The sequence below is a fragment of the Prionailurus viverrinus genome, chromosome D2 (genome assembly GCF_022837055.1).
Source record: "Prionailurus viverrinus isolate Anna chromosome D2, UM_Priviv_1.0, whole genome shotgun sequence".
Taxonomy (NCBI): Eukaryota; Metazoa; Chordata; class Mammalia; order Carnivora; family Felidae; genus Prionailurus; species Prionailurus viverrinus.
In genome coordinates this window covers 48,050,161-48,078,000 of record NC_062571.1, presented here as the reverse complement: position 1 = coordinate 48,078,000, position 27,840 = coordinate 48,050,161, and the positions used below count along the sequence as shown (strand labels likewise).

Sequence of the window (27,840 nt, the reverse complement as noted above, 5' to 3'; positions counted from 1 at the left end):
CTCAACAGCGTACCAGGTACCCCAGCCATCCGGAGTCGTCTGACCCCCGTGGTCTTCCGGATCTTCGCTTTTCCGGGCCCCGGAGGCTTTGGGTTGGCCTGGGCCGTCAGCACCGCGGACAGCGCCACGGGTGCAGGGGCGGGGCGTACACAGTGACGCCACGACGCGCGGAGTCTCGGGGCGCGCGCTCCCGAGCGGCAGGCGCCACAGCGTCACGTGACCCAGGTAATTGGCTGGGCTCGCTGCTCACCCCCTGCGCGCAGCCCCTGACTTGCAGCTTCCAGGACTGCGCTGCCGCGCGGACCCGACGGCCCGGTGAGCGCAGCTGCCTCGCCACTCCGGGTCCCTGCGCCTCCTCTTCTCCTGCCGTCTTGGGGGGCGGCCCCTCTGCTCCCCTGTCCCGGGGCGCCGCTGCACTGGGTCCTGAGCCAGGCCCCGTCGGGGGTGGTGGGAGAGGGAGTGAGCGTGACCTTGGCTCCGCCCTTATCTGGCCAAGGTCTCTCCAAGGACCCCCAGCCCTTCGCGCACGTTCGACCCTGTGAATGCAGTGTTTTGCGTGAAGGAGCGACTTGCTAACGGTGGGGTTTCAGGCATCAGCGTGGGTTCTTCAGCTCAAAGACTGCATACTGTCCATGCTGCCTTTCGTGGCCTTGTGGGGGGAGGGAGGCGGTGTGAGCTGCTGCTCGTCACCCTCAACAGGCCAGGCTTTGGAGGGCTGTCGAGCTGGGGATGGGGAGGGTCCAGCGTTAGGTGCCTGGCGGGACACACCAGGCAGTTTCCAAGTCTGAGGACCTCGTGGGGGCAGGGCCCTTACAGAAAGCTTTAACCAGGGTCTCTGCTTACAGATGAGGAAACGGAGACCGTGAGAGAGGCCGGGAGGGGAGTGAGGTCGCAGTCAGCCTGGGAAGTGCTTCTCCCGTACCCCGAGAGATGTTGGGGGAGACGGGAAGGTGCAGCGGGGTACAATGGGCATAAACCGGACCTTAAGGGCCCCATTCTGACCCCCTTCCACCATGGGCCCAAGCCCGCCCTTGCGTCCCCTTCCCTGTGACTCCTCCCCACACATACCACAGCCTCTTGGAACAGGTCCTGACTACCTTTGTACTTTTATAACCTCTGGGCTTTAGCTCAGGCCCTTTGTCTCTGCCAGTGAAATAAGCACACCCCTCCCTGCCCTGCTTCCTACCTTGGAGTCTGCCTTCTCTTGGGTTCAGCAAACTAGGGAAAAGCCCACCCAGTTCTTAGAATGTGGGGCCAGAGTAGGCCTGCAGCATTGCCAGTCCAGCCTCCATTGCTGCCTGGCTTCAAGGTCTTGGGGAGGGCCCTTCCCCTCTTTGGATCTCTGTTAACTCATCTTAACAATGGACATACTGCAGGAGGAGTCCTCACCAGCACAGCCCAGACAGGGCCTTGCATGTGGGAGGCTTCCTGGACAGCATGTGTGCAGTTGTTACGGTTGTGGGGTTGGGGGTGGGGATGGTACTGACCTTGTCCCTAGAGAAGAGACCCCCAAGAGTTGCCCCAAGCAACCTACCTGTTATTAGTCCACTGGGGACTGGGCTGGGCAGAGCGTCCACAGCATGCCTGACTGACTCCTTGCTGTCGCCTTCGCCTGGGTAGACAGGACCTGGTAGGGTTGGCTGGGGCTCTGGCTCCAGATACTGAGGTTGGTTCTGTCTCTAGCCCTCCAGGGTTCCTGGGTCCTCAAGCCCTGCTGGGATGGGGGCAGGGGTAGCCAGCTGGCTGCCTTCCTACCAGGCCAGGTGAAGGTCATAGCAGTGTCTAGCAGCCACTCCAGACCATTCAGTGTTTGTGACACAGTATTCCTGTACTAGGCCACGCTGGACACAGCCAGTCTTTGTCACTGCCACCCTGAGCCATCCCATTCCCCTGTGAGGGTGGGGGTGGGTGCTGGCAGAGAGAGCACTTCTGGCTGTTGCTATTGGAAAGGGCATGTCATTCTGAGAAATCTGGGTTTACATCCTGACTCTCTAGTGAGGAGGGTACAAGTTCTGGAACCATACTGAGCCCCATCACTCACCAGTTTCCCTTTTATAACGTGGGGCTAATCTAAGTGCCCACCACATGAGATTGCTGAGAGGGTTAAATAAGCACAGTGCCTACCCCTACCTCAGTGCTCACAGTCTGTGTGCTTTTATTTTTATTCCCACAATGGATGGTCTTGGTGTCTGGTTTCCTTTGCCTTAGAATGGGGATGATAGAGCTTCTTGGCTTGTTTAGATTCTTCTGATGTTCTAGGCCAGTATGTCCTATGTCTCTCCATCATCGCCCAGAGCCATATGGGCAAGGTCAGCCCTGTATTTGCCTAGGGACAGTCAGTGGCAGAGCAGGGGTTGGGACCCTGGCACTCTGATCCCAGAGCCCATGCCTTGAACCCCAACCCAGCACCTGGAGAGGTGCTGTTCTAGGGAGATCTAGCCCCTAATGGCCCTTGCTCTGGAACCTGGACTCATCAGCTGGTGGGGGTGGGCATGTGGGAAGCTTGGGGCACTTGGGGCTCAGGTTCCAGCTAAACCCACCCCCTTCCTCCCTTCACTGGACTATATTTTTGCTTTTTAATTTTACTCTGTTTAGAGTTCCTGCTGGTTGCCCTGAGGAGCCTACTTTCCCTCGCTTGAGAAGACCACCCTCTTCTCTTTACCGCAAGTGAGTTTGGAGGGAGAGGGAGGAAGCAGGATGGAAGGGCTTGTAGAAGGGCCAGCCAGATAGTTCTGGAGACTTGCTTGAGCTGATGGGTGGGGGTAGGGTGGGGGAATCCTGTCTAGGGGCATTGGCTCAGGACCAGATAGGACCTGGGAGTCAGTTTTTCCCCAGAAGGCATGTTTTCTGGGACTGAGCTGTGCAAGGGGAAGCAGGCTCCTGCTTGTGTGGCCTCTGGTGGGGTGGCTCTGGTGTTGCACCCCACTTACAGGCTGGGATTCTCTGGGCAGAAGCGTGTTGGTGAGGATTCAGGGGAAGCTGTTCTGTGTCCAGGCAGTACTAGGCTGGAGCAGAGGAGGGGCCTCTGCTCACACTGGTGGAGATGGGGGTAGGGGAATGGAGGTCCTACTTTACAAATCCTGTGTATGGGGAGGTGGCCTTAGTGGACCCTGCCAAGCTCCCATATTGCCTGGAGAGGGAGCCCCAGGGCTTGCCACTGTGACCGCTTCTGGTCACAGGGACCAGAGATCCAGCAGTGCCATGGGCCCCCTGAGATGGTGTAGCTCAGTCAGCCCCCCTTTCTTCAGGCTTTTTCCCGAGCAGCCATGGTACACCCAGCCCATGAAGGACTCCCCTGCTCGAGTTCCAGGGTGGCCAACTGCGTGGCTCGCTCCTTCTTGGGTGTACTGCCTGCACATGCCCTGTGACCCACACAGTGGGCTCTAGGACCTTGGCTGAGTGCTCCCTGAGGTAGGACCCTGGTGATAGTTGCTACATCAGGCTTAGGGGGATAGCAGAGAGGGAATGTGGGCTGGGTGGGTGGGCTCAGCAAGACAGGAGCTCAGAATGCTGAATAGCTGTTGGTGAAGTTAATTGAGCTGTGACCTACCACTAGGCAGTGAATCCGGGACTCCTGGCAGACTGTTCCATTTTCTCCTCTGTCTCATCAATGCCTAGCTCAGGGCCCCCTGCCCAGTAGAACCAAAAATACCAGATGAGTGAATGGTGGCTGCCAGAGCCTTTGTTCTGGTCCTGTGGTTTTTACCTCTCCCTCATTGCCTGTGTCCAGAATGAGTCAGCTGAGGCTGCTGCCGTCCCGGCTTGGGGCACAGGCCTCGAGGCTCCTGGCCCCACATGATATCCAGATGTTCAGCCGGCGCAGCAGGTCGTCTGGGCCACCGGCCCCCTTCCCAAGCAGCAAACGTGGAGGCAGCTCCAGTTACATGGAGGAGATGTACTTCGCCTGGTTGGAAAACCCCCAGAGTGTCCACAAGGTCAGCACCCCCTCTCCGCCCGCTGTGGAGGGGGGAAGCTCCTGGAGCTGGGCTGTGGAGGGAGCGGTGACGAGAAGCAGCTTGCCTGCTGTCTGATCTTGGACAGGTTTCTTTGCCTCCATCGTCCCGGTTTATAAAAGCCTTGGCCTTGGTGTTGGGTGAGGAGAGTCTGTTGGTTTCCTGTTTTGGAACCAGCCAGTAGGTGGTAGTCTGGCCTGAGAAGCCCTGAGCCTGTCCTGCTCAGCTGTACCTGGTCTGAGATCTGCCCCTGCCCCCTGGTCATGCTGTGCTGTTTCCAGGTGGCTCTTTGTTATGTAGTTAGGGGCCTAAGTGTTTATATATGCACTGAGCTGACAAAATAAATACCTGCTGATGGTAAGAAAAAATAAATAAATAAAAAATCAGATGGCAGGGCAAAAAGGGAGAAGTGAAGCTGCTCTTCTCTTGACTCATTTTCCTCAGAGGAAAGTGATCACATGATTCAAAAACCAAAAGTGTGAAGTTACGCAGTAAAAAGGCTCCCTCCCCACCCATCCTCTGTCTGCTCAGCTCCCATCTGTCTGTCCCCCAGTTTATTCTTAGTTTCTTCTGTATCCTTTCAGAGAGTTTCTTTAGGTAATTTTTTTTGCGAGTATAACTCAATTTCCCTCCCTTCACACAAAAGCAACATGTAACATCCGTGGCTTTGCTCCAGCCTTCTTCTCTTAGCACACAACTCCAAGATTTTCCATGTCACTGCATCAAGAGCCTCATTGTTCTTTTTCCCAGCTGTGTAGTATTCCATTGTATGGATGTGCCACGCCTGTCCCCACTGACAGTATCTGGCTCATTTCCAGTCCCTGGCTGTCACGACCAGTGCTCCCGCGCATCATTTCATACATTTGTCATCTTGTACATTGCAGCTCTCTGTAGGATAAATTCCCCCAAGTGGAATCATTGGGTCACAGAGGATCTGTGTATATAATTCTGTTGGGCCTTGCCAAATTGCTTTCCAGAGGGCTTGTGCCACTTGTTCTTTTGAAGAAGGGTGTGAAGAAAACACTTGTGTTCTAGAACATGGAGGTGCTTAGGCATATGCATATCTACTTTTGGCTTCTACATGAATAGTACACTTTTTTAAAAATATATACATTTTTTAAGTTTATTTATTTAGAGAGAGTACAAGTGCTAGCAAGAGGGGCAGAGAAAGAGAGAGAGAGAGAGAGAGAGAGAGAATCCCAAATAGGCTCTGCTCTGTCAACGCAGAGCCCAATATGGGGCTCAAACTCATGAGCCACCATGAGATCATGACCTGAGCCAAAATCAAGAGCCGGATACTTAACTGACTGAGCCACCCAGGTGGCCTCGGCTTGGTTCACTTTATAGTTACATATCTTGGTGATAGCATGTGACTCTTGATCTTGGGGTTGTAAGTCTGAGCCCCACGTTGGGTATAGAGATTACTTAAAAATGAAAATAAATAAAAATAAAACCTTAAAAAAATCTAAGTGGTGACCAATAGGACACAGGTTAGATAGATGATGGTACATTTAGATTCTGGAAGATAATGCAGTCTTAAAAAAAATAAGGTGCATTTATTATTGTGGAACAGGTAGAATATCACACCTGAAGCCCCTGAGTCACAAGTTAGAGCCTTCCCCCAACAGCCTTCCAAACTGGGGACTGAAGAGATCCAGGCTTTAGGTTGGAGGGTCCTGGGCTGGTTGCAAGGGGTTTTCTCGGCAGGGTTCTGGGAAGGCCCAAAGAGCTATGGTGGTGAGAGAACACCCAGCACCCGCTGAGGACCCCAACCAGGACCACCCCCACTCCTCCCGGACCCTGACATGGCTGTTTTCTTGCCTCTTCCCAGTCCTGGGACAGCTTCTTCCGGAAAGCCAGTGAGGAAGCCGCCTGTGACCCAGCTCAGTCACGGTTCCCTGAGAGCAGGCCATCAGTCTCGAGCCGGACCAAGACCAGCAAGCTGGTGGAGGACCACCTAGCTGTGCAGTCCCTGATCCGGGCCTACCAGGTAAGTGACTGGGAGGACCCAGGTTTCGAGGCTGGATTGGCTTCTGGGATATGGCCAGGTGCTGATGGAAAGGGGACTGGCTCAGCTCCAGAGTCACCTTCCCCAGAGATTCCTTCTCTGAGTCCTCTGTTGGGTGGCTCTCACTCCTCTGGTTACTCGCTGTCCGTTACTGTTTATGTCATTAACCACCCCCTGGTATTTTTTGTGCATACTGGTATTTTGTTTGTTGGTGGTCTTTCTTAATGGAGTGCGGTCTCAGAAACCACTATGCCCCAGGCTTCCAGAGGAGTACTTAGTAAGTAATCAGTTTCAGTAAATGTTGAATGAAAGTTGAGTAGATTGACCCTTGTTAATAATGTCTGTTTTCTCTTCTTTAAAAAAATTTTTTTAAATGTTTACTTACATAAATAAACATTATGTATGAGAGAGAGCAAGAGTGCATAAGCGGGGGAGGGACAGAGAGAGAGAGGGAGACACAGAATCTGAAGCAGGCTCTGACCTGTCAGTGCAAAGCCCAACGTGGGACTCAAACTCAAGAACTGTGAGATCATGACCTGAGCCAAAGTTGGATGCTTAACCGACTGAGCCACCCAGGTGCCCCTTCTGTTTTCTCTTCTTGACTGAGCATTCCAACAGGACTGAGATTGATATACAGCAGGTACCTAATTAGGGTTTACGGAATGAATGGATGGATAGTTCAGTAAGCAGCACTTCCTCTATCAGCTGCTCTGTTCTGGAGACTTAGGCTCTTCCCTGCTGGGTCCCCAGCACCCCAGCTCTGACAAAGCATCTTGATGACGTTCCATATTCTTGGTCTTGACTGAACAGGACTAATTGGAGGGCTGCTCTGGGTGTTCCTTCCATAACAAGTGTAATCATTTGGGATCTCTCTGGGAATCTGGCTGAAAGTGTTTCATGAGAGAAACATGTCAGGCAGACATGCTGAAGGAAGGGCAAGGGCGTCCCGGGGCCCTTGGCAGAGACTCCGTGGGAAGGAGCAGCAAGCCACCACAGGAGCCGGGGGAGGAGGAGGCCTTAGCAAATGGAAAAGGTGCCTTGCCTCTGAATGAGGTGCTCTGTGGGGTGGCAGCTGCACTTCCTGTGCACCAGTTATGCTGGGAGGGAAGCGGGAGGTGAGCAGGCCTGAGGACCCATGGATTGTGGGCCACTTGCAAGCAAACAGTAATAATTGTTCTTCTTGACTGGCTGAAAGAGCCAGAAAATGATCTAGCCGTTGACTTTGAAAACCAAGAGGAAAGAATGTAAAACTCCACATAACATACAAGACAGCATTGGTGCTGCTCAAGGGCCTTATTCTCCAACCACCGTTTCCAGCTCTTCAGCTGCTCTGTGTTCTTCAGCCGAGACTAAGCACTGGAGTCCCTCCAGCGGAGTAGTGTCTGGATTCAGGCATGTTACTGTGTATTTGTAGGGTAAAAATCTGCCAAAGGTTATGCCTGATGTGAGCAAGTTCCCACTGGGTGGGCTGCAGCTCCTCACAGCCCTGGAGGAGGCAGAGTTATTGTTTGGCTCATCTACACACAGTACTGAAAAATCCTCAGACTTATTATTAAGGACATTTTCGAACATATAAGAGGTAGAAGAATTGTGTCGCAAACCCCACACCCATAAATACAGGGCCAGTCTTGATTCCTCTGTTAACCACCTCTGGCCCTCACCTGTTGGCCCTTGAGGATTTTGAAGCAAATCCTGGACATACCATTTCATTCACCAGACATTTTAGGATGGATTTCTGTAGGTAAGGCTCTTGAAAAATGTACCATGATAGCACCGTCACACCTAAAAATGTTAACAATCACCCTTAATGTCATCAGATATGCAGTTGGTATTCATGTTTGCCTGTTTGTCTACAGATTCCTCTCTGTTTTTGTGTTTGCCATTTTATTTATTTATTTATTTATTTATTTATTTATTTATTTATTTATTTATTATGTGGAACAAACCAGGTTGTTTGTGCTGTAGAGTTTTCCTGAGTCTGGATTGTGCTGATTGCATCCCCATGGTGTCACTTCATCTGTCCCTTTGTCCCGTGTAATTTCTATAAATTGGTAATTAGATCTAGAAGCTTTATCCAATATAGATTTAATTTTTTTGTTTCAAAATCAGCTTCCTGGTGGTGATGGGTACTTCATCAGTCAGCAGCTTTGGATGATTACTTCCTGGACACATTAATTCATTAGGAGTGGTAAAAATGGTGATGATATTCTAATTCTACTTTTGTTTCTTTGTTTATTACCTGAAGTACTTCTGTCAGGAGAAACTTACCTTTGTCAGCTCCACTTCTCCTGAGGTGCAAATTGTATAGGAAAGGCAAGATCAATGCTTGATTTTCAAAAGTATGACATGGTTCCTTAGTGTACTCCAAAGGTGGCCAATGAAGGTTTTTCTTATTATTTAGTATGATATGAATGCGTGAATTTAAACCTATTTGATGAATTATTTATTTAATTTTAATGTTCATTTATTTCTGAGAGAGAGACAGCATGAGTGAGGGAAGGGCAGAGAGAGAGGGAGACACAGCATCTGAAGTAGGCTCCAGCCTCTGAGCTGTCAGCACAGAGCCCAATGCAGGGCTTGAACCCATGAACCATGAGATAATGACCTGAGCTGAGGTTGGATGCTTAACTGACTGAGCCACCCAGGTGCCCCTATTTGATGAGTTTTAATCAAATCATTAAAATCCTTTTAATTTAATCATCCTTCTCATTGTCAAAATGTGTCCTTATTCCCTGCCCCAGCAGTGTTTGAGGACCCCTTTCTTATCTGGTATGACAAGACGCTCTGAGCTTATCTTGTACATTTCTGTCTGGCTCTGGACCAGCCAGTTATTCAGGGAGTGCTGGGAGGGTCACTGCTATGGTCTGGTCATGACTTCTGGGCCTTTTCAGCGGTTAGAGCCAGGAAATATGTGTTGTTTTTTTTTTAGATTTTTTTAAAAGTTTATTTATTTATTTTGAGAGAGAAAGAGAGGAGAGAGAAAATCCCAAACAGGCTTTGCACTGTCAGCATGGTGCCCAACAAGGCTCGAATCCACAAACTGTGAGATCATGACCTGAGCTGGAGTCAAGAGTTGGATGCTTAACAGATTGAATCACCCAGGTGCCCCTAACAGACAGCACATTTATGGGTTTATACTGATGTTTCCAGATACTCCAAATGCAGGACTTAAGGTTTGTTCTTGACCTCATCAATCTTATGTCAGTGTCTTCTTTTAAAGATGCCAGAAATAGGGGCGCCTGGGTGGCTCAGTTGGTTAAGCGGCCGACTTTGGCTCAGGTCATGATCTCATGGTCCATGAGTTTGAGCCCCGCGTCGGGCTCTGTGCTGACAGCTCAGAGCCTGGAGCCTGTTTCAGATTCTGGGTTTCCCTCTCTCTGACCCTCCCCCATTCATGCTCTGTCTCTCTCTGTCTCAAAAATAAATAAACGTGGTGGGCCTGGGTGGCTCTGTCGGTTAAGCGTCTGGCTTCGGCTCAGGTCATGATCTTACGGTTCGTGAGTTCAGGCCCCACGTCGGGCTCTGTGCTGATGGCTCGGAGCCTGGAGCCTGTTTCGGATTCTGTGTCTTCCTCTCTCTCTCTGACCCTCTCCCATTCATGCTCTGTCTCTCTCTGTCTCAAAAATAAATAAACGTTAAAAAAAAAAAATAAAAATAAATAAACGTTAAAAAAAATTAAAAAAAAAAAATAAAGATGCCAGAAATAGAGGTCTGAAAGACATCAGTACAACGACTATTTGATTTTCCCACAGCCTGCACACTGTGGTTTTAAAATATAATTCTACTGCTGCCACTATTGATTGGTACTAGAAATGAATTTATAATATTTTTTTCCTGGAGTTCTGTTTGTCTGTTGGGGACATTCTGTTAGTCAGTTGTGTAGTTACGCCACCAATGGATGCATGAATCCATTGGTTTTGTTTTACTTTAATTTTTAAAACTTCATTTTGTTTTATAGCGATATAAACTATTTACAAGATTCCAAAATCAAATTTTCAAAGCCAAATGTATCCTTAAAAGTCTAGTTTCCATCCCTGGCATTCTACTCTATTCCTTTTACCAGAGATCATGGTTTTTCTTACTTTATGGTTTTCTTGTTTTATGATGTATTTTTCTAATACCTATGTTCATTTGTATATATACAAATACATGCAAATGCATATATTTACTTGAATCTTCTCTTTCTTAGATAACGGGTAGTTTGCCACACATACTTTTCTATAATTTTTTTTTTTTTTGCTTAACAGTATTTTGGGGAGGCTACTTCCTAGTAGCAGATAGGGATTTTTTTTTATTACTCTTAACAGCTCTGTAGTACTCCCCGTGGGGATTTCCCATATCCACACGCCAGTCTTCTATTGATGGACATTTGGAAGCTTCTAGAGTTTTGCAATTACTAATAGTACTGTAGTGAACACTTTTGTGTATGCATGCTTTCTTATTTTTGAAAGTGGCATGATGTACTTTTAAGCTGAGTGGAGCTCCTGCCCACCTTAGTGATCATGGCGAAGGCAGCGTGCAGTGGCTGGGTGCTGGAGACATGTGGAAAGTTGAAATTCTGAAATGGGAAATGAGGGGCCAGGGCCCAGAACTTTGCTTTTGGTGAGGGTGTGTCCATCTGGGTCCCAGCCTGGCCCTGACCTTTTTCCCCTTCTCCCAGATTCGAGGCCACCATGTGGCCCAGCTGGACCCCCTGGGCATTCTGGATGCAGACCTGGACTCCTTTGTGCCCTCGGACTTAATCACAACCATCGATAAACTGGGTGAGAGTTCGTATTGCTCTGGCAGTGCCGAGGCCGGCTGGTGGTGCCTGTGGCCCTGTGAGGGGCTCTGAGATAGCTTGCCTCCAGGGCCTGGGGTCCAGCAATCAGCCCCAGAAGCTTTCTTCTGACCTTTGCCCGGCTACCTCATATGATCTTCCCTTATCCCTAGCCCATGCACTATGTGCAGCAAGCTTGTGTCCCAGCTTACCCTTGTGGTACAGGCTGGGTTCTTTTACCCCTTGGCACCCTGCAGACAGAGTCCTTGAGCTTTAGGCTGGAACTGGTGGGAGAGTGCCGGGGGCACCGTTGGAAGGTCTGGGGATATGGCTGGGCCCCACCTGGCCTGATCCCTCTCTCCTCCCCTCTGCTGCCTGGGCTGTGTGTATCTCCTCAGCGTTCTATGACCTGCGGGAGGCTGACCTAGATAAGGAGTTCCAGCTGCCCACGACCACCTTCATCGGGGGATCTGAGCATACCCTGTCTCTGCGGGAGATCATTCGGCGCCTGGAGGTGAGCACATACAAGTGTGTCAGGCACACCTGCCGGCTGTCTCTGGAGTGTGCTAGAGGGAGGGAGGATGCTGCCTTTTGTATTGCAGATGCTGGGACCGTTGCCCCTCTTCCTGGCTCCTTGTGGAGTCCCCACCTATTCCCCCAGAGCACCTACTGCCAGCACATTGGCCTGGAATTCATGTTCATCAATGACGTGGAGCAGTGCCAGTGGATCCGGCAGAAGTTTGAGACCCCTGGTGTGATGCAGTTCTCCAGTGAGGAGAAGCGGACCCTGCTGGCCCGGCTGGTGCGCTCCATGAGGTCAGGCCCCCGGCACCATGCAGGGTGGCTACAGTGGTTGGTGGGTCTGCTGCAGGGCCATATGAGATGTCCCGGGCCCTGGCTGAGAAACTAGGATAACTGGTAGGGGAAGTCAGGACTGGATGGGCCTCACCCCTGGCCCAGGGGAGGTCCATAGGAGCATCAGGGGCCTGGTGGCAGGGATGGGCTCCAGGAGAACATGACAGCAGGGACAGAAGTGGCAGAAAGTGGCTGTGGGAGTTCGGGCAGAAAGGTGTCCCTACATGGAGTGAGTGTAGCAGTGCTTCCTTGCAGGTGGGGCACCACCTGGCTGTGCCCACTGGCTGTCCGAAGCTGGGTCCAGGGCTGGCAGGGGCCTAGAAGAGAGCGGGGCTCAGCTGCTGGGTGCAGAGTGGATCTGTGGTGGTGAGGTACAGGATGGAATTTGAGCTGAGTGCTGAGGAGGTCTTTGTGTCATAGAAAGGGCGGAGTGTGTGTGTGTGTGTGTGTGCGTGTGCGTGCATGTGTGCATGCACAGGACTATGGGGTGGGAGCAGGGGGAGATGGGTTATTGGAACAGCCTGACTGGAAGGGGGAGGGGGGTAACAGCTAGGGATGCGTGCAAGCAGAGGTCTTTATTTAGGCTGGGGGGATGCCCAGTCTCCTTCTGGCCTATGCTCCTGGTTGGTGGATTTTTTTTTTTTTAATTTTTTTTTCAACGTTTTTTATTTTTTATTTTTGGGACAGAGAGAGACAGAGCATGAACGGGGGAGGGGCAGAGAGAGAGGGAGACACAGAATCGGAAACAGGCTCCAGGCTCTGAGCCATCAGCCCAGAGCCTGACGCGGGGCTCGAACTCACGGACCGCTAGATCGTGACCTGGCTGAAGTCGGACGCTTAACCGACTGCGCCACCCAGGCGCCCCATGGTTGGTGGATTTTGATGGCAGGTCCTGACTGCAGAGGAAGGTGATGTTGCTGCTCCCTCTGCCTCGGGCATCCAGCTGTGGCCCTCATCAACAGCCTCTGTGACCCCCAGCCTCTCCATCCTTTCCCTTCTCTCCCCAAGCAGGTTTGAAGACTTCCTGGCCCGGAAATGGTCCTCGGAGAAGCGATTTGGCCTGGAGGGCTGTGAGGTCATGATTCCTGCCCTCAAGACCATCATAGACAAATCCAGTGAGATGGGGATCGAGAATGTCATCCTGGGGATGCCACACAGGTGGGCCCCCTTCCTGCTCCTACACAGCCCATCTCTTCTCCAGGCCCAGCAGAATGAGATGGAAGGGAGGGGATGAAAATCAGAGCAGGGGTTTTGGGGGAACCTGAGGCAGGATGGCCTAGAAAGTTCTCAGAGTCGCTGGGCCCCAGGGCCTGCTCAGCACAGAGTCAGGCCCTTGGCCAAAGCCACATGGAGGCAGGGACTAACCAGGTTTTCTCAGACTCAGTTTTTCTCTCCCCATGTTGCCGCTGTCCCCAGGAGGGTCAGGATTTCAGAAAAGGGGTGTCATACCTCTGGAGGTTCCTGTGGACAAGGAGATGTGGAGGGTTATGTCCCAGGGAAGTGAGGGCAGGGCCTGGGCAGGTGGCCGTGGGTTGGCACCCTCTGGAGGGGGATCTCTGGAGGTGAGCTGAGGGCTTTTTCCCCTGGCTGCAAGCTGACTGCATGTTTCCCTGAGACCTTGATAGACTTGGAAGGCTGGCCTGGCAGCTGGGAGGTTACCTCTGAGCTAGAGCCTATGGACTAGTGAGGAATACAGCCTGGGGACAGAGACCAAGGTGACCAGGGGTCCTGTGGAATGTGGCATAAGAGGACATGCAGAGCAGTCTCAGGGGCAAAGCCCCAGCATTTCCTGCGACTGTCTCTACCTGCTTGTGGGTGGGCCAGTCCTGGGCCGCACTAGCACGGGGGGTGGCTAGGTGTCCAGATGCGGTGTGAGAGGGTCTCCCTCCTGTGGGCTGGCTGCCAGGAGCCTGGGGTTTGTCTGTGATGGCTCCTTGCTCTGAGGGGCCCAGAAATGCCCAGTGTCTCATCAGAGGGTCAGGAAGAGCTGGCTCAGTGGTCTGAGGTCCCCCACACATGGCTTCAGTGGAACTCTTGGGGAGGATGGCACTGAGCAGCCAAGGGCAGATGTGGGACTGTAGGGTGGTGCTGGGGGAGACTCCTGGCCTGAGGAGCGCCCTGGGAGCCAAAGGACTGTTCTACGCCAAGCTTCCATAGTGGGAGTTAAGGGGACTCTGAGGCTACAGGGCTTGTCCGAGAGGGGCTGAGGGTTGTTCATTCAGCTCCTGTGGCCTCATAGCCCTGACCCACAGAACAGGAGAGAGGCCCACCTGGAAGATGGCCCTTCTGTGAGGCCAGAGGTCTGTCCAGGGTGTGTGCAGGCCTGAGGCTGATGTCTGCTGGTGGGCTATGGGGGGTGAGTTCTGAGGCCTCCCCAATGTCCCGATCAACCTGGTGCCCACCCCTGAATTAAACTGCTGCCTGATGGGAAGTCCAGGCTGCACTAGAGAGTCCCTGGTCTCTGGCTGCTTTCCTGTCCCCACCACTCTTAGACCTCAGCTTTCCCGAACAGGTCCCCTGATAACTCCTGCCCTTAGGATCAGTCCAGTCCCCTCATCCCTGTCCTGCATCAAGACACTGCTGGCTGGGCTGGGAGTCATGTACGAGCAGCTGTGGGTAGCAGATTGGGGCTGAGGTGCTGGGTTAGGCTCAGCTTTTGGCTGGAGGACAGCGGGGTGGAGGTGCCGGGGGATGGTGCATGTGCATCCTGCCATGAGGCTGAGTAGCTCCTGCTTGAGGACCTCCAGAGTCTTGAGTTGTACAGGGGTGTCTAGGGGAGCTGGCCCACCAGAGCCACTCATGTGCCCTTGTAGATTGAGACAGGACGAGAGGGCCGGGCCTCCCTTGGGCTATACTGGGAGGGCTCCCCTGACCGCCATGCTGGGCTCTGGTAGGCCCAGGTGGGGGGATGCTGGGGCCTGTCGCAGGAGGTGGGCTCTGCAAGATGAAAGTCCTACCACTTCTGGCTGCAGGGGCAGGCTGAATGTGCTGGCCAATGTGATCCGCAAGGACCTGGAGCAGATTTTCTGCCAGTTTGACCCCAAGCTGGAGGCAGCAGATGAGGTAGGTGTCAAGCCCTGGTCCCAGATATCTGGGAGGTAGATTCGGGAGGGGCTGGACCAGAAGCATCCAGGCTCAAACAGATCTGTAGATGGATGGATATGTGGAAGAATGGGGAGAGAATGGGTATGTTGTGAGGCCACCCAGGTGAGTGCTATGATCTCTGAAACTTGGGAGAGTCCTCAGGTAATCTGGACCAACCTCCTTGTTTTTCAGCCAGGGAAACTGAGGTCCAGACACAGAGAGTACACATGGGGGAAAGGCATAGGGAGGGAGAGAGATAGGATCCTAAGGAGGCCCCACATCATCAGTGCAGAGCCTGGACTCGGGGCTCAAACTCATGAACCGTGAGATCATGACCTGAGTTGAAACCAAGAGTTGGATGCTTGGCCAAATAAGCTAACCAGGTGCCCCTGCTCATTTTTCTGTGGGATTTTGGGCTTTGTCTTACTGGTTTGTAAAAGTGCTTTGTATATTGAGGGTGTTAGCCTTTGCCTGCATTTGTCTTATAGTTACTTTTCTCAGCTTGATTTTTTTCCCCCTAATACTGCATGGATTTGCTTCCTTCATGGCAGATTTATTAAATTTTAGCCGCCTTATTTTTTATGGCTTCTGAGGTTTGTACGTTGTTTTTGAAGGGTCTTGAGGGGCGCCTGGGTGGCGCAGTCGGTTAAGCGTCCGACTTCAGCCAGGTCACGATCTCGCGGTCCATGAGTTCGAGCCCCGCGTCAGGCTCTGGGCTGATGGCTCGGAGCCTGGAGCCTGTTTCCGATTCTGTGTCTCCCTCTCTCTCTGCCCCTCCCCCGTTCATGCTCTGTCTCTCGCTGTCCCAAAAATAAATAATCGTTGAAGGGTCTTGAAACATATATAATGTTTTTCTCTGCTGTACTGTAGGCTCATCTGTCGTGTGTACATTGTTGGTTGCTTTGGTGCAAGGAGTTAGGTAGGGGTCCAGCTCCAGTATTTGCCACCGGTCTCAACACCCCCTTTATTTCTCTGCTTGCACCGTCATTAATGCTGAGGACAGTAGTTGATCATGTGAAGGGCTTCTGATGAGGGCTGGCCTCTGAGGCCTGGGGGAACCTGCCTGCCTTTCACAAAGAGGGGCAGTATGTGGGGTGGGAGGGCAGGACGAGGGTGTAGGTCGGGAATAGCAGTCTTCCCAGGGAGCAAAATCCAGGGAGCGTCCCAGCCCCGCTGTGGGCTTGCATGTCCACGTGTCTGCCTGTGCGGCTGAGAGGGGTGGGTTCATCACGGCCCACCTCAACTTTCAGGGCTCCGGAGACGTCAAGTATCACCTCGGCATGTACCATGAGAGAATCAACCGGGTCACCAACAGAAATATCACTTTGTCCCTTGTGGCCAACCCCTCCCACCTGGAAGCTGTGGACCCTGTGGTGCAGGGAAAAACGAAGGCAGAACAGTTCTACCGAGGGGATGCCCAGGGCAAGAAGGTGAACTCGCCTGGGTCCTAAGGGGTGGGCTCTGAGGGCTGGGCTCAGGAATGGGCTCCGGGGGGCCGGGCTCTGAGGAGTGGCCTTTGAGGGCTGGGCTCTGAGTGAGTAATGGTCCCTGAGGAACAGGCCCTGGATCTTTGCAGTATAGTGCACAGAGATGGGCCGCACAGGCTTGGGCTCCTCTTGGCTCACATCCTGCCCTGCAGGTCATGTCCATCCTGGTTCACGGGGACGCTGCCTTCGCCGGCCAAGGCGTGGTGTATGAGACCTTCCACCTGAGTGACCTGCCCTCTTACACCACCAATGGTACTGTGCACGTCGTCGTCAACAACCAGGTGAGTGCCTGGGCTGCTTGCCAGGCTTCGTCAGTGTCCCCCATTCCTGAAATTCAGGTAGCACTTTGGGGGAAGTGTGCGGTGATCCTGGTTTTAATCCCACTGCTCTGCCACTCCCCAGTGTATGACTTCAGGCAGACCAGCCTGGTCTGTGAAATTGTTGTGTGTCTGTATGTATACATATACGTATACGTGTACGTGTACGTGTACGTGTACGTGTACGTGTACACATACACATACACACATGCATATATACATACACACATACATGTACGCGCACATATACATATGCACATGTGTACACATACACATATACATATACATACATATATACATATACATACACATATACATATGCATATGTATACGAATCACATACATATATACATACACATATACATGTATGTGCACATATACATATGCACGTGTATACACATACACATATACATACACATATACATACACATATACATATATACACACATACACATACACATATACATATGCACATATATACGATACACATACACACATATACATACACATATACATATACATATACATATACATATACATATACATAAATACACACGCACCATGGAGAACGTTGTAAGGACAGGTATACAGGTGTAACTGGCACAGAGGCTGGACATGAAACTAGATGCTGCTTTTAGCTCTATAGGAACCAGTCTCAGAACACAGCTGTCACAGGCCTTTGCTCTTCAGGCAGCTGTGCTTACTAATAGCTCTTCTGAGCCTATAAAGCCCTGAGTTTATTGCCTTATTTGCATTAAGTCATTTAATCTTCACAGAATAACCCTGTGAGGTGGTAGTTAATGAGCCCTTTTCGTAGATGAGGAGACTGAGGCTTTGGGAATTTAAGTACCTTGCTCAGAATTGCACACATAGCAACTGATGGGACTGGCAGTTACCCACGCCTGCGTTCTTACTACCTCTGTGTAAAATGCAGGAAAAAAAAAAGGCATGATTTCCCTGGTGTTGCTGCCATCCCTGTTGGGCCTGCTGCTACTCCTGATTTAGGGGCCATTTACTCTTTAAAAAAAAATTTTTTAATGTTTATTTTTGAGAGAGAGAGAGAGAGAGACAGAGAGAGACAGCATGAGCGGGGAAGGGGCAGAGAGAGAGGGCGACACAGAATCCGAAGCAGGCTCCAGGCTCTGAGCTGTCAGCACAGAGCCCGATGCAGGGCCTGAACCCACCAACCATGATATCATGACCTGAGCTGAAGTCAGACGCTTAACTGATTGAACCACCCAGGTGCCCCAGGGCCATTGACTCTCAGCCCTTCATGTGCCATGTATCTCCTGGTCACACCTAATGGACCTCAAGGCAAAGACAACTCCTGTTTCCTTGACCCACTGGTCTCCCAGGCAGTTTCCTTGACCCACTGCCTGTCTAGCTCTAAGAATTCAGAGGTGCTGTCATTTCCTCCTGCTTCTGCAGATCGGCTTCACCACAGACCCCCGCATGGCCCGCTCATCACCATACCCCACCGATGTGGCTCGTGTGGTTAACGCGCCTATCTTCCACGTGAACGCAGATGACCCAGAGGCCGTGATATATGTGTGCAGTGTGGCAGCTGAGTGGAGGAACACCTTCAATAAAGATGTTGTGGTGGACTTGGTGGGTTTGGGGCTGTGAGCATGGTGGGGAGTATATAACCTGTCCCTGCTGTGCCACGTGGGCCACGTCTGCCATATCTTTGGCAGTGGGGGCTGGGAGTGCTTCTCGGGTGGAAGGTTTGGTGCCCCCAAGAACAGTCTGTACAAAGGCCAGGAGGTGGGGCATTCAGTGATAGGTGGTAGTGGGGGGCTTTCAGGGGCCTCGAAGGGTGTACCCTGCCAGCTGTGCCCCAGTTGTGCAGTGACTAGGCCTGCACTGCCTGGGGACACGGACTGAGCCCCTCCCCATGCTGTCCTTGCAGGTCTGTTACCGCCGGCGTGGCCACAATGAGATGGATGAGCCCATGTTCACGCAGCCGCTCATGTACAAGCAGATCCACAGACAGGTGCCTGTGCTGAAGAAGTACGCAGACAAGCTCATTGCTGAGGGCACCGTCACCCTGCAAGAGTTCGAGGTGGGCAGGCTAGCATCATGGACACCTGGGATAAGCCTCCAGTAGAGCCGGGACCCTGGGTAGTTGGTGATGTTGGCAATGATTTAAAGAAGTAGCCAATATAGCCTTTGTCCCTAACATCCCCTAGCTGTCAAGGACAGAGAACCAAAGACATTTACAGCCTGGTGGGGCATAGGGAATGCTGCCATGTGGGGGAAGCTCATCCTCAGGCAGGAGTCCAGAAGACTTCCTACAGGAGGCAGGCCTGAACTGTTTGTCCTCACAGTTATCTGTGGATGCATTGGTCCTTGCGCCTTGAGGGAGCTCTGAGAGGAAGCACTGTGACTCTTTTCTGAGCCGCCTCCAAGTCCCTTGCTAAGCAGGAGGGATCCCCCTTAATTCTGAGACTTTGGCCTCTGGCCACAGGGTCCCTGCAGGCCAGCAGACAGACAGTTCTAGAATGTAGTGAGGAGGACCAGGGTTTACGAGTCTGGGTTGATCCAGCGTCTGGCTGTCTGGGCCATCAATACCTCAATCCCCACATTCCCCCTGATTTCAGGAAGAAATTGCCAAATATGACCGGATCTGTGAGGAGGCGTATGGCAGGTCCAAGGATAAAAAGATTCTGCATATAAAGCACTGGCTGGACTCCCCCTGGCCCGGTGAGCGAGTGGTGTGTGGCTGAGAGTGATTCGCCAGGGCCTGGGACCAAGGTTGCAGTGGGTCCTGGTAAGGGCAGTCACTGCCCAGCCCAGAGGCTGCGGGCTCCATCCATGAGACTCCTGAGGCTGTTGGGGGGCTGATTCCTGCAGGTGGGGATGGGCCTGGATATAGGAGAGATGGCATGTGTAACCAGCTATTCTCTGGAAAGGGAGGGCTGAACCAAAGCTGGTGGACGCCAGAGTGGAAAGAGCCTGGGGGAAGGGTGCTCAGAGGGCCTCTGTGGGATAGAGCTGGATGGCTGTGACCCTGGGCCCAGGGAGTGGTCCCCACAGGGGCCCAGGGGAAGATAGGAACTGAGCTGCGGCTGTGAGCTGTTGCAGGTCCCGAGGGTGGGTCAGGGTTTGAGTGCAAGTGGGGTTAAGGAAGATGTGGGTCCCTGCGTCCTGGGGAGGCACAATGACCAGGGGGTCTGAGGCCCGATCACTACCCAGAAGCACTCAGACTCTGCTCTCTCAGGCTTCTTCAATGTGGACGGGGAGCCCAAGAGCATGACGTGCCCGGCCACAGGCATTCCCGAGGACGTGCTGACCCACATTGGTGAAGTGGCCAGCTCCGTGCCCCTGAAGGACTTTAAGATCCACACAGGTGAGGTTGCTGTGCAGGATGGTGCTTAGGGGTCGGGGAGGGCTGGCCGTGTCCCCACTTGGTTGTTGGCATGTCGGCTGAGCTCTTGGAACCTCTTGTGAGGTGTCCATGATAATAGCTGCTCTTAGGGTGGGCAGATGTAGAAGCCACACTCCCTGCTGGATGCCAGTGACCAAGGCTTACGTTGGGCACCTTGGATTTTCCCAGTACCTTTGCTGGGGGTGTCTGCAGTCAAACAGAAGGAGAGCAGGGAAGCAGGGGCTCCTGTGGAGTGGGTAGTTGGACCTGGAATGTCAGGGGTGGGCAGGGGGGGTGGGCAGGAGTGCTGGGCCTGCTGCTGACCTGGATGGATGAGACAGGGCGACCCTGCCACTCCTGGGTGAGCCTAGCTGTACCTCCTGGCTGTGGCCATCCTGGTTGGGCAGCCTGGAAGGCCCCCAAGATGTGTGGGGTGCCTGTACACCCTTGGACCAGCCTGTGGGAGTTCCAAGGGGATTCCTCCACAGTGTGCGTGGCAGCCCAGGCGTCTTGGGGTGCCCACTCTGTGCGCATGTCACATGGGTCCCGTGTGGGTATAGGACCAACAGGAGCCCCGCTTGGGCTGGGTGCCTGGGCTCAGATCCAGTCATCTCTGTAGTGCTGTGGTCATGCATAAGATAATTCCCTCTTCTGAGCCTCAGTCTCCTCATCTGGAGAGCGGCAGGTGACCTGTGGTGAATGTTCCTCAGTGCACACGGCATCTACATGTGGCAGGTGCTCTCCTAGTGATGCCTGCTCCTTCCCAAAGGGAGGGAAGCTGGGGATGGCGTGCTCAGTCCTGCTCATGGAGTGGGTTTCCTGCGGCCTGCCAAGGCCCTGCTCTATGGGAGGGATGTCCGTGGAGTACATACACACCTGGGCTGTCCCAGGTGGGGTCGCCAAGTCCCTGAATCCCTCAGGCTGGCTGCTTGTTTCCGCAGGCCTCTCTCGAATCCTGCGGGGCCGTGCAGATATGATCAAGAACCGGACGGTGGACTGGGCACTGGCAGAGTACATGGCCTTTGGCTCCCTGCTCAAGGAGGGTATCCACGTGCGGCTTAGCGGGCAGGATGTGGAGAGGGGCACGTTCAGGTGAGGGTGGGGAATATTCTCTGGGTCCTGGGCCCTATGGGCATTAGCCTTGTCCACATTGACCCCACGGGCTTTCTGGGAGCTCGTCTGTGCTGCTCGGAGTCTCCCAGAGTCAGCCCAGGAGCTCCGGAGTGGAGTTGGCTCTTCCTTCTCTTCCTGGACCATGTCTGGGGAGGCCTTATCTGGCTGAGGTAGTCACAGGTAACCCCATCAGCATCCCCAGCCCCTGCTCTTGGGTCAAGCCATCAGAAGGTTGCTGGGCCACCTTTCTGACCCTGTGGGATTACCACTGGGAAGGGAGGCTACCTGGAGGAGAGACCAGATTGCTCTGGCTTCCCAGGATCTTCTTGGTGTGGCCATCCTATGGAATTCTGTCTGATTTCCTGGCACAGTGACAGAGGCTTGCCTGCCTCCTGTTACCTGGTCCACCTGCTGTGGGTGAACAGGTGGTAATCCACCTGCCCTCCATCCCTTCCCCATCTGTCTCTCTCTAGTCACCGGCACCATGTTCTCCATGACCAGGAAGTTGACCGGAGGACGTGTGTCCCCATGAACCACCTTTGGCCTGACCAGGCCCCCTACACTGTGTGCAACAGCTCCCTCTCAGAGTATGGAGTCCTGGGTGGGTCAGAACTCTGCCTGCAGGTCAGATGGGCCCTGAGATGCCTGGGGACCGGACAGGGTCTTGCACCCCAAGCTATCCTAGCCTTATTGTTTTGACCATGACCACCCCTGCACTGCACCCAACAGTTCTATCTCCAGAGCCCCTCTCCAGGCTCTGGGCTCCTGGGACTATGTCCCCTGTACTCTCTCTCCCTTGGCTTGACCTTTAGCTGGCCTGCTTCCTCCCTCACTGTCTCCTTCCAGAGGCAGAAACCCTGAAGAGACCAGCCCCCCACTCCCTCCCTTCCCCTCAGCATCACTGCAAATATTTTGGGGGGTTCCTCTTGGCAGATGGCTCCTGCTGCTTCCCCAAGGTATCTTTGGACTCGGCTCCTTGTCTAGATAATGCTAAACCTGGCCATAGGTGAGGTCAGAGCTGAGGGTAGGCATCTCTGGGCATATTGTCATCTCCCAGGAAGGAAGATTCTGGCCTTTGGGCCCAAGGAGTCCCCTGGCTCTTGCTGGCCTGCTGGGAAGGATGGGTGGGGGCAGGGAGAGTGTATGAAGAAGAGCTGGGTTTGAATGGAGCCACTGCCACTCGATGGCAGTGTGTGGCAGGCTCTGTGTCTGTGCCTTCTGTTTAGGCTTTGAGCTGGGCTATGCCATGGCAAGCCCCAATGCCCTGGTCCTCTGGGAGGCTCAGTTTGGTGACTTTCACAACACGGCCCAGTGCATCATCGACCAGTTCATCAGCACCGGCCAGGCCAAGTGGGTGCGGCACAATGGCATCGTACTGCTGCTGCCCCATGGCATGGAGGGCATGGTGAGGGCCATTGTGGTGGCTGGGGGCTGGGTGGGCTGTGGCACTCCTGGGAGAAGGTGGGTGGACCCTTGGCCTCCAGCCAGGTTGGGGGGTGTTTTTCTTCCGGGACCCTGGAACACACGGGTCTGCTCAGGTTGGGGCCTGCGTAGGTCTGCGTTGCTGCTGTGCTGACATTGCTGTCACTAGCAGTAAAGTCGCTGATATGTCTGAGGTTTTGCTCTGGGCTGGGTGCTGTTTAAAACCCTCTCTGTGAGCTCTTCCAGTGCTTACAACAAATTAATGAGGGGCGCCTGGGTGGCGCAGTCGGTTAGGCGTCCGACTTCAGCCAGGTCACGATCTCACGGTCCGTGAGTTCGAGCCCCGCGTCGGGCTCTGGGCTGATGGCTCGGAGCCTGGAGCCTGTTTCCGATTCTGTGTCTCCCTCTCTCTCTGCCCCTCCCCCATTCATGCTCTGTCTCTCTCTGTCCCAAAAATAAATAAACGTTGGAAAAAAAAAAAAAAAAACAAATTAATGAACTAGGTACTGCTCCCGGTTTCCAGATGAGGGAAACTGAGGCACAGAGAAATCGAGTGGCTTGCCCAAGGTCACACAGCTAGAAGCTGAGGTCTGAATGTCACGCTGTGCCGTCCTGCCAGTCCTGTGGTCTTCTCCTGAGTGACCAGTGTGTGTGCCGCCCACAGGGAAGAGGGAGGTTGTGCAGGCCCGTGAGGGAGGGAAGGGGAGGAGCAGAGCCCTCAGCCTGACCAGCTGGGGGGATGGGAGGGCTGCACCAGCTCCAGGGAAGCCTCTGTGACCTCTGCCTGGCTCTGTGACCTGGGGCAGGGCGTCCCCCACCCTGGATGATTGGGCTACAGTGGATGTCCCTTGAGGGCCTGTTCAGCTTGGACTGGTCATCTAGTCAGGGACCGATCACTATTATCATCACCGAATGGCTGTTCAGAGCCAGGACTCCCTGTGCTGAGCATCTTTTTTTTTTTTTTTTGAGAGAGAGAGCACCTGCACACTGCATGAGTGGGGGAGGGGCAGAGAGAGGGAGACAGAGGATCCGAAGTGGGCTTTGCACTGACAGCAGAGAGCCTGCTGTAGGGCTGGAACTCACGTACTGTGAGATCATGACCTGAGCCTAAGTCAACAGTTGGCTGCTTAACCAACCGAGCCACCCAGGCGCCCCTGTGCTGAGCGTCTTGAGCACCGTGTGTAGTCCTGTGGGATTCTCACTACTGGACTGGGTGGTCAGTCCTGTGGCCTGTTTCACACTTGAAAGAAGTGGACTGGCCCTGCCCAAGGACATTTAGCTGGAGAGGCACAGGGTGGAGCTTGAGCCAGGCTGGGTGGGGAGGGTTGGGTGGCCTGCCTGTTGCCGTGGCGCCGGGTCCTTGGGGCTGTGGGGCAGGTCGCCCTCATCTCATGGGGACCCACCTCCTGGAGGTCAGTGTGGTGTTGTCTTGCTGCTGCCATGGAGCGGAGCAGCCCATGTGGGCGAGAGCAGGGGCAGGAGTCAGGGTTCGAATGTGCCTCCTATGGCTGAGTGACTGTGGGGTTGTTCCTTCATCTCTCTGCCACTCACCTTCATCTGCAAAGCGAGGAAACAAATGTCTTCACCATGGGGCTGCTTTCAAGATTAGTGAGTGATGTGTATTTGGTCCATAGAGCTGTGCCTAGCACCCAGTAAATGGTAACTGCTGTAGGTCAGAACATTCAGGAAAAAGCATCTCACCTTGGCCTTTTTGCCTGTCCTTCCTGCCCTACACATTCACGTGTGCTGGCTCTAGCCAGACCCTCCTCTGAGAATGTCCTCTCTACTCTTCTTCCACATTCCTGGTCCTTTACTGTGGTTTGGGCTCCAGAGAGAGAGGGCATCTCCTCCAAGAAGCCACCCAGACTTTCCCCTGAGCCCTGGGCCTTTGCAGGGCCAGGGGTCTGTCCTGTGTGACACTTAGGCCAGCCTGTGCCATGTAGCACTTGTTTTCAGGGCCCGGAACACTCCTCAGCAAGGCCTGAGAGGTTCCTGCAGATGAGCAACGATGACTCCGATGCCTACCCCGTGAGTAGTGCCCTCCCTCCTCCGGGGCAAGGCCAGGGCGCGGGGGCCACGGGCCGGCCACCTCCCAGCCATACCCCGGCCCCCCAGGTGTTCACCGAGGACTTCGAGGTGAGCCAGCTCTACGATTGCAACTGGATTGTTGTCAATTGCTCCACACCGGCCAACTACTTTCACGTGCTGCGCCGCCAGGTCCTGCTGCCCTTCCGCAAGCCGGTGAGCTGCCTGCCCTACTCACCGCCATAGCAGTGCCGGGCCCAGCTGTGGAAGCCCTGCCCAGGCAGGGCAGCTGGCAGCTGGGCACATGTTTCCCTCTTAGCTGATCATCTTCACACCCAAGTCTCTGCTGAGGCACCCGGAGGCCAAGTCCAGCTTTGACCAAATGGTATCCGGTAAGTGCCCAAGTGTGTTGGGGAGGTGGCTGATGGGGGGCCTGGTGGCCCATGGCCCTCTGCTCTCGGGACTCTTCCGTCCTCACCTCCGTCCATGCCTCTGCAATAGCTCCTGGCTCATTCCTCACTGGGGCCGGGTTGGGAGTTTAGCGTGGTGGCCGCCTGACATGGTCTGGCTTGGGTCACTTGGGCTGAGAAGCAGGGCCAGAGCAGGGCGCTGGGTGCTCCCCCAGCTACAAAGCAGGGCCCACCTGGCTGTGCTGGGGGAGCTGAGATGTGGGAGGCCTGGTGGAGGTCTGATCAGTACAGCAGGGCACGGAGTATCATTCAGTTATTCATTCAGTGTTCTTTCACTCATGAACCAAATAGATACTACTGGCCCTGGGGACCCAGTGCTCCTTCCAGAAGCTTTCAGCCTCCTTTACCCAGGAGTTGAGGGCCAGATAAAGCATCTGAAGGACCAGGTGTTGGAATTGAGATGTGATCCAGGGGAGGACCAGGGAGGGGCAGATGTGGGGCCCTGACGCTTCGGAGAGCAGAGCCGTCTTGGAACACAGTCCTGGGTAGTAGGGAGAATGGCAGGTGCTGGCCAGGAAGGGACTCGGCAGTGTGGACAGGTGTTTGTTTGTCACCTGTGTGTGTTGGGGCATCCCCTCTGGTGTGGGCAGGTGACTGAGCCGGCAGTTCAGAGCTCTGGCCTTGGCACTGCGGACCTCCCAGGCTGAACACCCGGTGCTGGCTTTTCTCTCCTGAGGCCTGGCAGCCAGGTACCCTCTGGGCTTCAGTGTCCTCACTTGAGATTTGGGGACACTATAGTGTCTTCCTCAGAGGTTTTTGGAGCATTCTTGGCTTGGTGCCTGGCACGTGGTGTGAGCCCAGGGAGGAAAAATGTTCAGAACTTGGGACATGGTGGCCTGGCTGCAGGCCTGAGGGAGGAAGGGAGAAATGTGCGCAGCCTCCCAGACAGCTCACCTTCTAGCTTGGTGAGCAGGTGGCTGGAGTGCATGCGGAAGGTAAGCGTGACTGGATGGGGAGCAGGTTGGGGGCAGATGTTGATGCTATCAGATGAGGACTTGATGTCACCTTCTCTATCCTCTCCAAGGGCTCTCCCTGTCATACCTGCCCCTCCATCTTGGCTCCAGCCTATTTCTGCCCCTTTCCTGTGACATCTCAGGGTGTCATCTGTCCCCTGCTCTGTGGTTTGGCTCAAGAGGCCACAGACCCAAACCTGGGGGGTTAGTCTCAGTGGCCAGGGAGAGCATGGGGGTGGCTAGAGATGCGGGTCCTATTCTCGAGCTGTTCTGGCCAAGCTGATGCACCTGTGGGAGGTGATGTCCCTGCCATGCCCTGTTGGACCTCCAGGGGCCAGCTTCCAGCGGGTGATTCCTGAGGATGGGGCTGCGGCGCAGACTCCTGAGCAGGTGCGGCGGCTCATCTTCTGCACTGGAAAGGTGTACTACGACCTGGTGAAGGAGCGGAGCAGCCAGGGCCTGGAGGAACAAGTGGCCATCACCCGCCTGGAGCAGGTGCACCCCATGCCCTCACCCAGTCGGAGTGGTGGACAACGTCAAAGCACCGGCCCCCGGGCTTTGGGCAGCATGCCAGGCAGGGCTGGGACTAGGCCCCACGAAGGGAGCTGGGGCTGTGGGCACACCCCCCTTCTTCTGGCTGTACTCTGCTTTCTCCCTGCCTGTCCCAGATCTCTCCATTCCCCTTCGACCTGATCAAGCAAGAGGCAGAGAAGTACCCGGGTGCAGAGCTGGTGTGGTGCCAGGAAGAGCACAAGAACATGGGCTACTATGACTACATCAGCCCGCGCTTCATGACCATCCTGAGTCGGGCACGGCCCATATGGTAACGAGGCTGGGGTACGGGTGCCTGCCACCTACCCCTTGCCTCTGCTGAGCCCAAGGGACTCTGAGGGCCTGAGGCTTCGTCCTGGCTCTGCCCGGCCCATTTGCTGTGTGAGCCAGAACTGGCCACTGCCCTTCTCTGGACCACATTGGAAATCAAGGGGATAGTTTCATAGTCCCTGCTGGCTTTATGGCTGTTGGGGACAGACCAGGGACCCCATCAGTTCCACCTTACAGAGACTAAACCTTTGTCTTCATTCTGCAGCCGGAACTGAACTAGAAGACTTGCTGCATATCTCAGAGCTCCTTTGATAATAGGCCAGTCACTTAGCCTCTTGGGACCTCAGGCTCTTCACCTCTATGGCAGGATGATGATCAGGATTAGACCCGATGCAGTCCTGGGGTAGTGGCCAGGCCAGGCCCAGACCTCCTTTTAACGTGTCTCTTCTCCCCCAGGTACGTTGGCCGTGACCCAGCGGCTGCACCAGCCACAGGAAACAGGAACACTCACCTGGTTTCTCTGAAGAAGTTTCTGGATACTGCCTTTAATCTCCAGGCCTTTGAGGGCAAGACATTTTAGAGCTGGCAAGGCCTGGCTGGGTATTGCTGTGGGACTGGCTGGTGAGGGGAGGGACGGGTGTGCTCCTGCCCAGGAGAGGGGCTGTCCAGAGCCCCAGGATAAAACAATACTCACATAAGTGATTAAGGCCAAAGGTAGGTGCTGCTGGCTTCAGTATTATGCTACCTTGGACCTTGGTGTTTGTTTATGTCAGAATCTGTTAGGACTGAGCAAGCCAGAGGGCTCTGATAGATGGGCTGTAGTTCAGGAGTGTTTCCCCACTTGCCCTGGTCTTCCTGAAATTTTTGTGTGACTTCTCCATCTGTGCTGTTCGTGTCTCTGCAGACAGCCACCCAGGAGCCCATGTCTTTGGCCCCTATCTCCCATCCTGGTAGATCTGGTTGCTGCTTACCCTGTCCTTGTTCATTTGTAGATTCAAGGAATGTTCTGTTTTGTGCTCTTAGAAATAAAGATTTCAGCAATAACAACCAGGTGAAGCAAAACCATGCCAGGTGATTTAAATGTGCTCTGTTTTATGGAGCGTGTCATAATGAGGTATGTCAGCTTCTGTGTGAAATATAGCCGCAGCTCAAGTGTACCAAAGCAGAAAACCAAATAACAGAGAAATAAAAAAGTGCTTAAGAGA

General features: G+C 53.8%; 1 protein-coding gene across 4 annotated transcripts; it reads left to right on the top strand.

Annotated features, from left to right (window-relative positions):
* The first annotated feature begins 207 nt into the window (after positions 1–207).
* OGDHL (oxoglutarate dehydrogenase L) lies at positions 208–27,840 on the top strand. 4 transcript variants are annotated; one of them, XM_047826451.1, is made up of 24 exons: positions 230–315; positions 2,596–2,667; positions 3,731–3,935; positions 5,785–5,943; positions 10,622–10,724; positions 11,119–11,234; positions 11,382–11,536; positions 12,587–12,733; positions 14,548–14,638; positions 15,910–16,089; positions 16,299–16,427; positions 17,892–18,071; positions 18,373–18,525; positions 19,064–19,166; positions 19,684–19,812; positions 20,772–20,922; positions 21,417–21,544; positions 22,170–22,348; positions 24,322–24,393; positions 24,481–24,606; positions 24,710–24,782; positions 26,145–26,308; positions 26,482–26,636; positions 27,092–27,840. In XM_047826451.1, the coding sequence occupies exons 3-24, from the start codon at positions 3,732–3,734 to the stop codon at positions 27,213–27,215; spliced, it is 3,021 nt and encodes a 1,006-aa protein (XP_047682407.1). In that variant the 5' UTR covers positions 230–315; positions 2,596–2,667; position 3,731; the 3' UTR covers positions 27,216–27,840. The 4 variants fall into 4 exon arrangements, with proteins under 4 accessions (XP_047682405.1, XP_047682407.1, XP_047682403.1 ...); XM_047826449.1 differs by lacking the exons at positions 230–315; positions 26,145–26,308; positions 26,482–26,636; positions 27,092–27,840 and adding an exon at positions 208–225 and having other exon boundaries at positions 24,710–26,128; XM_047826447.1 differs by lacking the exons at positions 26,145–26,308; positions 26,482–26,636; positions 27,092–27,840 and having other exon boundaries at positions 24,710–26,128.

What these genes read in the sequence shown, in the direction of transcription:
- OGDHL (XM_047826449.1), top strand. Translation starts at nt 3,732, where the DNA reads ATGAGTCAGCTGAGGCTGCTGCCGTCCCGGCTTGGGGCACAGGCCTCG. An exon ending in AAGATGTTGTGGTGGACTTG is followed by an intron (nt 18,072 to 18,372) that starts GTGGGTTTGGGG and finishes CTGTCCTTGCAG; the next exon opens with GTCTGTTACCGCCGGCGTGG. An exon ending in GTGGAGAGGGGCACGTTCAG is followed by an intron (nt 20,923 to 21,416) that starts GTGAGGGTGGGG and finishes GTCTCTCTCTAG; the next exon opens with TCACCGGCACCATGTTCTCC.